The sequence below is a fragment of the Primulina eburnea genome, chromosome 13 (genome assembly GCF_022965805.1).
Source record: "Primulina eburnea isolate SZY01 chromosome 13, ASM2296580v1, whole genome shotgun sequence".
Lineage (NCBI taxonomy): Eukaryota > Viridiplantae > Streptophyta > Magnoliopsida > Lamiales > Gesneriaceae > Primulina > Primulina eburnea.
Window position 1 is genome coordinate 20,767,217 of NC_133113.1, and position 11,285 is coordinate 20,778,501.

Genomic DNA, 11,285 nt, shown 5'->3' on the forward strand with positions numbered 1-11,285 from the left:
GGGTGGAGCTTGTGAGTAGTGTCGGGTGTTGCTTGGATTGTGGTTGGCCTAGGGCCCTTAGCCATGGTTCAAGTCATACCTTAGGATTTTGGTAAGAGGCTCTGGTTGGTGGTTCAAGCCCCAATGTCCATTAGCCTTGCAAACGACGCAAGGAAGCGCAACAGCTGCTGTTGTAATTTTCTTGACAGCAACTTTGCCTTCGGTTCAGAGGTGTGTTTTGAGTTCTTGGTTGGCTTTTAGCCTATGGCCTTGGACTGGACAGTGTCTTATTGAGTTAGTAAGGTCATTTTTTTGGCCGTTCGTGATTTGGTTAAGTTTTTAGAGGTCGTACGAGAATTTACAGTGCAATGTGTCAAAGTGACTCTCGAAAGAGCGTTTCATGATTTTTTGGCCTCCATGCATAATTTTCGGGTATTACAGCCCTTGGTCATTATTTTCCAATATTTTAATAGTATTTTAATCATGGCTAAACGATGGTTAAATGTTGGTTCGAGTTGTACGAAGCCATGATTGAATACTAAGTTTGTTGGGCGTAATAGTCTCGTTTTTAGTTCGATTTTTGAAGCGTTGGTCAAGTTTAGTTATTTGCATGGTCAAATCAAGTTATTTGCATGTTTTTATGTTAGAATAAGGTCGCAGCGAGCCTAGGAAGGATCCAACCCAATTGGTAAAATAACTCAGGAATTTAATTATATTACGTGCATAAAATAAAAGTTTATTTTTGAGATTTAGGCGATATGTCTTGTGGCCAATTCACACTCATGGGATTGCAGCTTATGGGATTATTACTTCACGCGGTGACCACTGACCGATTCAGTTCATGTTCATGTATGGGTACATATATCCCGTCCAAGGGCTGTGATGATCTCTACCGCCCAGTATACTGTGGTTTAGTCTGATCAGACGATTCAGTTCATGTTATGGGCCACTTGCGTAGAACATATTCTCAACAGAAAATTATGATATGCTATTTTATGACAAGGCTCTATCGAGCAAACATTTCGCTTACAATTTTCAGTTCAGTTATGCACGTATTTATAATTATTCATGACACGATTTTCATGTTACACTTTACGATACGATATCTTTCCATGGCACGAAATTTTATGATATGCTTACTTGTTATCTACAATATATGCATGCTGAATCTTTAGACTCACTAGACTTGATTCTTGTAGGTACTGATGACGTAGGGACCGAGGGCAGGGGACCAGTGAGCCATCTTGGGTCGACAGTAGTAGGAACCCGAGGACCTCATGCTTAAGTTCATTTACTATTTTTATGCAAACTCATTTTATCACGATGAATTATTTTAAGTTGTTGTTTGAAACGTATACTTACTTCCGCTGCTATTTTGACACTTGAACTTTTATCCCGCTGTTACTTTAAACATGGAACCTTTTTATCAGTATATTTTATGAATGAGGCATTCTATTTATTTAAAGAGAAAATTTTAAATTTTTCCGCAAATTTTCAAATACGAATTTCGAGCCTCTACAGTTGTTATTAGAGCCTATGTTCTTGTAAAGGGTTGTACTACTACTGATCTCGAGAAGCTCACGAAGTCACGTCTTCGGTCTGTAAGTTTTACGTTTACGTATTTCTTTTAAAGCATGAAATATTTTATGTCAAGATTATGATTATGCAGTATTTATTTAAATTTAAAGGAATAATAGAGATTATGCATGTTAGTTACGTATGGGTTATGTATGGAACAATATGCCTCCTAGACGCATTCTTGAGCGCACGAGAGATGATGAGCCTCGCCAGGAGGACGTTGAGAATCAGAGGCCGGAGAGAGATTTACCACCTCCACCTCCACCAGACATGAATGCCCAGATGTTAGCTGGGATGACTCAGTTCTTCGCACAGTTTGAGGGGAACAATGATGTGGCAACCAGGCCGGCAGGTCCTGAGGCTACCTACGAGCGGTTCATGAAGATGAGACCGAAGGAGTTTTCAGGGACTGCAGATCCCATGATCGCCGAGGGCTGGATTATGTCCCACGAGGTTATCTTCGAGTTCATGGAGCTTAGAGACGAGGATAGGGTCCGTTGTGCGACCTATCTATTTGGAGGAGATGCCCGCTTATGGTGGGAAGGAGCATCCGTAGCCCTGAACTTGGCTACTCTGAGCTGGACGCGTTGCACCGAGGTATTCTACTTTTAATATTTTACTCAGGAGATGCGTTCCAAGTTGACCAGGGAATTCATGACCCTGAGGCAGGGAGATATGACTGTTACTGAGTTCATACATAAGTTTGAGAAGGATTGCCATTTTGTGCCTTTGATTGCCAACGATGCCAGGAGCAAAGCTGAGACACTTTCTGGATGGTCTACGGCCGATCTTACGTCGTGATGTTAGGGTTGCTGGCCCTACTACTTATGACATCGTTGTCTCCAGAACGCTAGCTGCAGAGAATGATCTGAATGATATAGAGAAAGACCGCCAGGGCAAGCGACCAGTCCAAGTGCCACACCGCCCTCCTCCTCAGCAGCAGCCACAGAATAAGAGGCCTTTCCACGGCCCACCTAGAAACAGAGGACAACAGCAGCATGGTTCACACAATACCTCATGGTGTCTAGATCATGCCATGGTCAATCAGATGGTCACTGGAATGAAACATGACAGCAAGAACGAACAAGACACCCCATGCGTGTGAGTGTGTTCTCGGGTGGAGCTTGTGAGTAGTGTCGGGTGTTGCTTGGATTGTGGTTGGCCTAGGGCCCTTAGCCATTGTTCAAGTCATACCTTAGGATGTTGGTAAGAGGCTCTGGTCGGTGGTTCAAGCACCAATGGCCATTAGCCTTGCAAACGACGTAAGGAAGCGCAACTGCTGCTGCTGTAATTTTCTTGACAGCAACTTTGCCTTCGGTTCAGAGGTGTGTTTTGAGTTCTTGGTTGGCTTTTATCCTATGGCTTTGGAATGGACAGTGCCTTATTGAGTTAAGAATGTCATGTTTTTGGCCGTTCGTGATTTGTTTAAGTTTTTAGAGGTCGTACGAGAATTTACGGTGCAATGTGCTAAAGTGACTCTCGAAAGAGCGTTTCATGATTTTGGCCTCCATATATAATTTTCTGGTATTACAGCCCTTGGTAATTATTTTCGGTATTTTAAGAGTATTTTAATCATGGATAAACCATGGTTAAATGTTGGTTCGAGTTGGTATGAAGCCATGATTGAACACTAAGTTTGTTGGGCGTAATAGTCTCGTTTTAGTTCGATTTTTGAAGCATTGGTCAAGTTAAGTTATTTGCATGGTCAAGTCAAGTTATTTGCATGTTTTTCATGTTAGAATTAGGTCGCCGCGAGCTTGGGAACGATCCAACCCAATTGGTAAAATAACTCAGGATAAAATAAAAGTTTATTTTTGAGATTTATGCGATATGTCTTGTGGCCACTTCACACTCATGGGATTGCAGCTTATGGGATTATTACTTCACCCGATGACCACTGACCGGTTCAGTTCATGTTCATGTATGGGTACAGATATCCAGTCCAAGGGCTGTGATGATCTCTACCACCTAGTATATTGTGGTTTAGTCTGATCAGACAATTCAGTTCATGTTATGGGCCACTTGCGTAGAACATATTCTCAACAAAAAATTATGAGACTGGGCTCTATCGAGCAAACATTTCATTTACGATTTTCAGTTCAGTTATGCACGTATTTATAATTATTTATGACACGATTTTCACGTTACACTTTACGATATGATATATTTCCATGGCACGAAATTTTATGATATATTTACTTGTTATCTACGATATATGCATGCTGAGTCTTTAGACTCACTAGATTTGATTGTTGTAGGTACTGATGAGATCGGGACCGAGGGCGGGGACCAGTGAGCCATCTTGGGTCGACAGTAGTAGGAACCCGAGGACCTCATGCTTCAGTTCATTTACTATTTTTATGCAAACTCATTTTATCACGATGAATTATTTTAAGTTGTTGTTTGAAATAGATACTTACTTCCGCTGCTATTTTGACACTTGAACTTTTATCCCGCTGTTACTTTAAACATGGAACCTTTTTATCAGTATATTTTATGAATGATGCATTCTATTTATTTTAAGAGAAAATTTTAATTTTTTTTTGCAAATTTTCAAATACGAATTTCGGGCCTCTACAATCATCATATGACTACCCAATCTGCATGTTTGGATATCTCTATGCCTTTACCAAAAAACGCGGTACACAACATCACAGAAGCTAGCCTCGAGCTCAAACGACATTTATCCATGTTTTAGGCGGCTGAATCGACTAGGAACGAATTTAGATCATACAATGTTTACAAATGAATTTCAACATCGAATTACGATTCATTTATATTAAAGTATAATCAAGGTCTGTATCTATGTTTGACAACATGAGTATACAGATAAAGAAATAACAAACCATGAAATAATGAATTATATTAAAATAAAGATTGTTTATTACAAGTGAGTCAATAAAATTCCTAGCCAACAATTGACTTGCAGGGCATCTACTCTAACAGGATATACCCCACGTAACAATTGGAGCCACCTACGACACATCAATTTGGTGAAGGCATCCCCCGAAGTACTTGCTTGGGTGTTACATGTAAAGAACATTTCTGCCATTTGGTTTAATTGTTTTCTCAAAGGAAGACATCAATGGACTCCGTAGGATCAAGCGCTTGTCGCTCTATTAAAAATTATAGCTGGTGGTAATGGTGCAACTCACATCTTTTAAACCGTACATCAACTCAAACACCACGGCTCGATCGCACTACCAAGCAGGTACATGATTGCACACAACAATCTCACTCCTAATAATTGCACTTTTTGCAATCAATGAGAATCAAACTCGTGATATAGCTTTGATACCAATTGTAGGACCAAGCGGTTGCCGCTATACAAAAACTATAACTGATATTAATGGTGCAACTCAAATATTTTACACCACACATCAACTCAAGCACCTCGATTCGATCTCTCTACCAACAAACTCCAATTTGGTAAAAATATATCAATAATTTTTGGGAAATTAAGAATATTTCTTTTAAAGTAAACAATCAATAATCGTTATTGATCGAATTTATATAAGAAAAATACAACCAATTATTAAGTTTGGTTTCCTCCAAAAGGGCTAACATAAAATGTATTGCTCCAACTAGCACAAATTTGGTAATCACCAAAAAAAAAAAAAACGATACAAGTTTATATATATATATGATGATGATCATGAGAATATATATCAGCATTTATCAACATCATTAGCAGGTAAAGACTGTGGAGATCCCTCCAACAAACAAAAAACTGGTGGGACGGTAATTGTCTTAATATCTCCATAAGCATTCCAGCAAAATGGATCCAAGAATCTCTGTCCCTGAGCAGGAAAGAGTTCGATATCCGAAATCGAAATATTCGTGCACGGTATGGAGTCACTGCAGGCTAAACGCATTGGTGGGCTTCTAACATCATATGTTCCCTTGATTCTGGAGTATGAAATGTCCCTGATGTAAACTGCAGAAGTTTGATTCAAGCATTTCTTTGTGTCGCAGTAATATTGGTCGATGATGATTGGATTTCGCACGGTGTCCATAAGAATGTTGTCGAACTTGACATTCAACACAGCTCCGAATCCACCCTGCCATGTCTTGATCCTGACTCCATTGTCCGAGTGCTTAATAGTCGAGTCAGTTACCGTGATGTTAGAAACACATGCCCTCGAGTTCCTGACTCCAAGACTGCCAATGCTGCATAGAGCAGAAGGTAATAGACGTTAAAAACAACCAAACATGTGAGATAAGTTGGTTCACATTATCATGTCACGCTCCGGGCCCACGAAGCGAGGCGTTTGTGCAATGAGCCCCGGTATAATTAACGTAGTTTATAAAAGTATCCATTCATATTGCTGCGGAATTGGGACCGCAGACGGGATCATTGTTTTCCGTTGAAATGATCAAACAGGGAGAGGTAGAATTTTTGGGGCCATTGGTCACTGCCCACAAGATAAAGGCAACTTTTGTACACAATTCTTTGTTCTCAAGAAAGAAATTGTGGTGGCTATAGTGTCAAGTAAGGTTAAAATGTTGCATGTTTTGAGTAATATAAAAGGTGAAAGTTCCACAAAACAAAGGGAGATACATCAAGAAATGTCAAAGGAATGTACCTTATTCCATGGCTAGGACCACAAGTTATATTCCTTATATCTACATTAAAAGAACCAGCTCCAATGGAAACACAGTCATCCCCTAGGCAATGTATAGAGCAAAAATGTTTTAAATAAATGGCGAAATGGAGTATAACCTTACAAGAGTTTGAGAGATTTACCATTAGAAATGACTGAATTGTGTATTTTCACATTATTGGTGTTCTCTACATGAATCCCATCTGTATTAGGACTTGCAGAAGGAGCTTTTACATAGAGTGAATCGATGTAAACGTCGTGACAGTTATCGAAGCGGATATTGAACTGTGGGCTGTTCTTGATTTTAATCCCCTGTACCGTCAAATTTGAGCTCCAAAAGAACCTTATGGCCTAGAATCAAGAAACATGACAACGTTGTCGAGTAACGTTCGAAAATGATCGAAGATATTGTAAACTATGGTCTATTTTTTTACGGAACACATTACTGTCCTGAACTTACAACTGGGCTGTCACAAGGACCAGGCAAAGTCGAACCATTTACACCCTGTTAAGTTATAACTTCTAGTAAGTCATCATACAGAAAAGATTGATAAGTTTATAAAAATTTCTAAGCAAGAAAGTGAAGTTACTTTGTGAGGTTTGCAAGGAAGATCCCACCACTTTTCTCCTCTGCCATCTATGAGTCCACCTCCTTGCATCGACATTCCATTGATTCGGTAAAAAACGAGCCATTGTCGTCTGCTGAGTTTCGTCGGCCACAAATCAGGTCCGTCTGGTGGCATCATACTTCCTTCGATCTTGCATGTCATAAAGAAAGAAAACATTATCCAAAGAGAATATTACACCGAAGTAATATCATTTCAAAGAAAAATTATAAAATATTAGACTGAGAAAATGTGAGCATTACCCGGAAAACGAGAGAACTCTTACAAGGGCCCGTGAAGATTGCAGATTGTATCATGAACTGATAGTGCTTAGGAACAAGAAAAACCGCCGAACTTTCAAATTGGCAAGCCGAATCCCAAGCCGTTTTAAACGCTTGTGTATCATCTGTTTCACCATCTCCTACAGCACCATACGACAACACACTGAAAACTTGTACAGAATCCAGTGAGTTTTCGCTTGATGCCGGTGCAGAAGCAGCAGCCTCTGGCGCAGGAGAAGGCGACACCGAAATATGAGAAACTTCGCGATAATTCATCAGTTCTGAGTACTCCAAAGTCCTGCATTGAGCTGTAAGAGAACAAAAACATAAAGAGATACCAAAAAACAAGACAAAATATCCCAACATTAACTCCATGATCAACCCAAGATTTTGCCCCGAAACTGGCTTATATAGTTAAGAAAAGACCAAGAGAAACCAGACAACTTGGCCACTTCTTATAAATAACATGCGCATGCAATGCTAAAGTGATTAGGCTTTGAAATTGGGATAGAATGAAGTGAAGTTCGAGTACAAAAGTTGAGCTCAAGAATCAACTTTCGTCTTGTTTTAGTGGGTGCTATAGAATTTTATAGGCTTTGAAGCCACGTTTTGGGAAGTTAAAGGAAGTTGTGAAGTGCAGTTGTGACCACTTAGAATAGATTAGCAACTTGCTTTATTCTTTGTTTTTTCAAATTTATTTGCTCGTGAAAACATTGCTTTTTTATTTTATTTTTTTTGGTTTTTTGGGATGAAAAATATAAAAAAAAAAAAAAAAAAAACATTTTTATTAGTACTAAGAACTATGAGTGGAATGGAATATCCTTAACAAATAGAAAAAGAAGTATGAGTGGGATAAAGGTACTTTCTGGAGGGGGCGGTTTCTTAGTGGTGTGTTGTGATATTTAAGAATGACCGACCCACTACATCCAGACAATGGGTGGTATCGATCAAGTCTACAAATTTCGTAAACCAAGTATATATATATATATATACTAGTTACTCTGCCCACGCGATACGTGTGTACAATCTTTTTTATTATTATCGATGGACTAAAGTGAAATTTGAAAAAATATGGAGGGATTAAATTGATATTTGAATGGTTGAAAAAATAAATAAATAAAAGTGAGTGTTGAAATTTTAAAAAAAACAAAACAAAAACAAAAGGTAGAATTGGAAAAAAAGTTGGTGTCCTCTCTAGGTAGTTAGTATAATGTGCTCACACTTAATAAATAGTATAGATATATATATATATATATATATATATGCATGTTTTAATTATGACGAGTTATCGAACGGAATTATTCCATGGTTTTACTAACTATTATATTTTTTATTCTTTATGTTATAAAAATTGAGATATCATAAAAATGACCAAAGCCTTAAATAAATAAATAAAAATAACATATTAAAATTGAAATTTGACGATATAAAGAACGTAAAAAAAATGTACAATTATAAATATGTATTCCGATCCCAGAAGAAATTTGGCAGTGGCAGCAAGACACTTAAAATTAAGTGTTTTTTTAGTCTATTAGTTTTGTCCCCTAGTGCGTAGACTTGTCCTTTCCCCTAGTTTAGCAAGAACTACATAGAGCTTAAAAGTTATCAGAAAAAGGGAAAATATTATTTAATCACAAGGTTAGTTCAATAGATAATCATATTTTGGAAAGCAAATTTATTTTCTATATTGTTAACTCTAACAAAATATAGGCTTTGTCCATGACCTATACTCGAACACATGTCTTTTTCTTGTTTATTTTCATCCACTATCATTAAATAATGTGAAGGAAAAAAAAAACTTGCAAGCCAACAAGAAAAACAAAAGGAAATGCATTTTTCGGAATAATATAGCAATAAAATAACGAATATTGAAAACATAACGAAAATCCATTTCGTTTTTTTTCAAGAAAAAATAGTGAGGTATATTAAAACGCGTATAAATTTAATAAATTTGGCAACATAAAATTTTATTCATTTAGAGATGTATTAATCAATCGATATAAGACATCGTGTTTCACCAACGCCGGTGTCGTATTCTTTGAACTAAAATATATAAAAAAAAAGAGTGAGTCTCATGTGAGACCGTCTCACGGATCTTAATCTGTGAGACGGGTCAACCCTACCCATATTCACAATAAAAAGTAATACTCTTAGTATAAAAAATAATATTTTTCATGGATGACTCAAATAAGAGATCCGTCTCACGAATAAGACCCGTGAGACCGTCTCACATAAGTTTTTGCTTAAAAAATTTATTGTACATAAGTGATATTATTTGTTTTTAATAATTAAATATAATTATTATATTGACTAATCAAATAAAATTAACTGTATAAACAATCATTTTCGCTACATGTTTCATAAAAAAAAAAAACAACCAACAATAGAATCATATTTTAATAAATTGCCCTATTTATATTTGTAATTTTAAAGAATTATCAGTTTATGATATTGAGGAGACCATAGTTTTATACAAGTGTCTTCCAAAAAATTATTATCTTATGAATTTATCAAAATTATTAATTTAGCACATTAATCCAAGTCAAGACAGATGACTGAAAATTATTTAAAGATGTTATTAATTTATAAATGTTTTACTGAAGTATACATAAACGTTTACTAGTAAGTACTAAAAATATGTGATTTAGCTCCAAAACTTTCATCTACGATGAAATTTCTGAATAACCTAACCTCGTACGTGGCGTTGTTTTCTCTGATATGGTACCTAATAGTAATTAGAGGTCTAAATCTATATATAAAAAGCGAAAAAGAAATGGATAAATCAAAATTCCCCTAGTTTTTGTGTATGTAATTTCGTGAAAGCTAGTTTCAAGATTAATAGAGACGTGCATATATATAACCTCACATTGCTTCCAATATAAATATAATCTAATAACGCATTTTTCTTTTCTTTCCTATTAGTGAGTTCTTGATATTAGAACAATTTTCTTTAATCAATACAATTTACAAGAAAACTTTTATTAGAACAATTTTCTTTAATCAATACAATTTACAAGAAAACTTTTAGTTCAAATTCATTAGAACTGTGATGTCCCAAATAATAATACGAAATTAATGTTAATTATTAGACTAAGTCAAAGTTGTTAGAAAAAATGTGTATTAGAAGAAAATGAGGATTTTGACCACTAAAATGTACACTTTGACTACACAATTTTTTAAAAAAAGGTAAACCCCCATCCACCACACCATTCTTTCTCTTCTCTTTCATGTAAGAAACCCTCATCCTTTCTCCTTCCATTTTCGAAATATACCCTATAACCAGATGATTCACTCGATCTTGAGATTTATTGATTGTCCGCAGCTTCTGATCATGCATTGCATTATATTGTATCTTTATGGATTTCATATAAACTAGTTGTCATTTTAATTCTCATATGTTATTGATTGTATCATACTGGGTTTATACTCACGAGTATGTCGGCTACCTCTTGTTTTTATGTGCTTGACGGTTGGTGAGACGAGGTCAGGGATGCCAGAGTCCAGCTTCAGGCGAAGATATGCGAGTTAGAGTGAGGTTCTCGGGTCTTAAAAGCTATTTGATGATACTTGGATTATTTTGGCTCATTAGTTTATTTTGACATGTTAAAACTTATATTTCAAACATTTGAGATTTGTAAATTATTTTGTTGATGTTTATGTTGGTCTGTGACCCACATGTTATGTGTTTTACTCAATCTTTTGTTTTTTTAGAACCGTCTTTGTTTCTTTGGCTTTTGCTTAAGACATCTTTTAATATTCTTGGATGCTCTTATTTTGGACATCCTATCCGTTTTATTTTAGATAAGTTGAATTTTTTTTATCTCATTTATAATTATTAAAATTAGATGTCGAATCCTTGACCCCACAAGAACTGTGACCAAAACCATTAAAAACCGGAACTGAAATTAGATCCATACGGTTCAATCCAGTTCCAACTTTTATTGAACAGGTACCGTCAAATCTAGAACCAAAAAACAATCTAGAACCAAAACCGTCGAGTTTGGAGTTCAAACCATCGATGTTAGAACAATGGTCAGGCCTAATTTTAGTAAGGTTATTTCCGGTTATTTCCGGTTGGCATACTGCCAAGAAGTAGACATCCTTGCCCATATAATTAGTAAGGTTTTGTTATTTTCTGCAATATACATATTATATACTTTTCATTTAATTAGGTATAACAAGTCTAGCACTTAAAAAACATCACTTTACGACAGAAAACTAACTTCCCACCACATAAA

At 36.3% G+C, this 11,285-nt stretch overlaps 1 protein-coding gene across 1 annotated transcript; it reads right to left on the reverse strand.

Annotated features, from left to right (window-relative positions):
• Positions 1-5,146: 5,146 nt before the first annotated feature.
• LOC140809396 (polygalacturonase At1g48100-like) lies at positions 5,147-7,653 on the reverse strand. The gene is made up of 6 exons (XM_073167008.1): positions 7,030-7,653; positions 6,752-6,919; positions 6,622-6,666; positions 6,305-6,512; positions 6,144-6,225; positions 5,147-5,727 (listed from the first exon to the last, which is right to left on the reverse strand). The coding sequence occupies exons 1-6, from the start codon at positions 7,420-7,422 to the stop codon at positions 5,226-5,228; spliced, it is 1,398 nt and encodes a 465-aa protein (XP_073023109.1). The 5' UTR covers positions 7,423-7,653; the 3' UTR covers positions 5,147-5,225.
• Positions 7,654-11,285: the final 3,632 nt, after the last annotated feature.

Bases quoted from the DNA above. Each gene is read 5' to 3' on its own strand.
- LOC140809396 (XM_073167008.1), bottom strand. From the start codon at position 7,422: ATGGAGTTAATGTTGGGATATTTTGTCTTGTTTTTTGGTATCTCTTTA. The intron at 6,667-6,751 runs GTAACTTCACTT...ATAACTTAACAG, and splicing joins TTCCTTGCAAACCTCACAAA to GGTGTAAATGGTTCGACTTT. The intron at 5,728-6,143 runs GTACATTCCTTT...TGCTCTATGCAG, and splicing joins GGTCCTAGCCATGGAATAAG to CATTGGCAGTCTTGGAGTCA.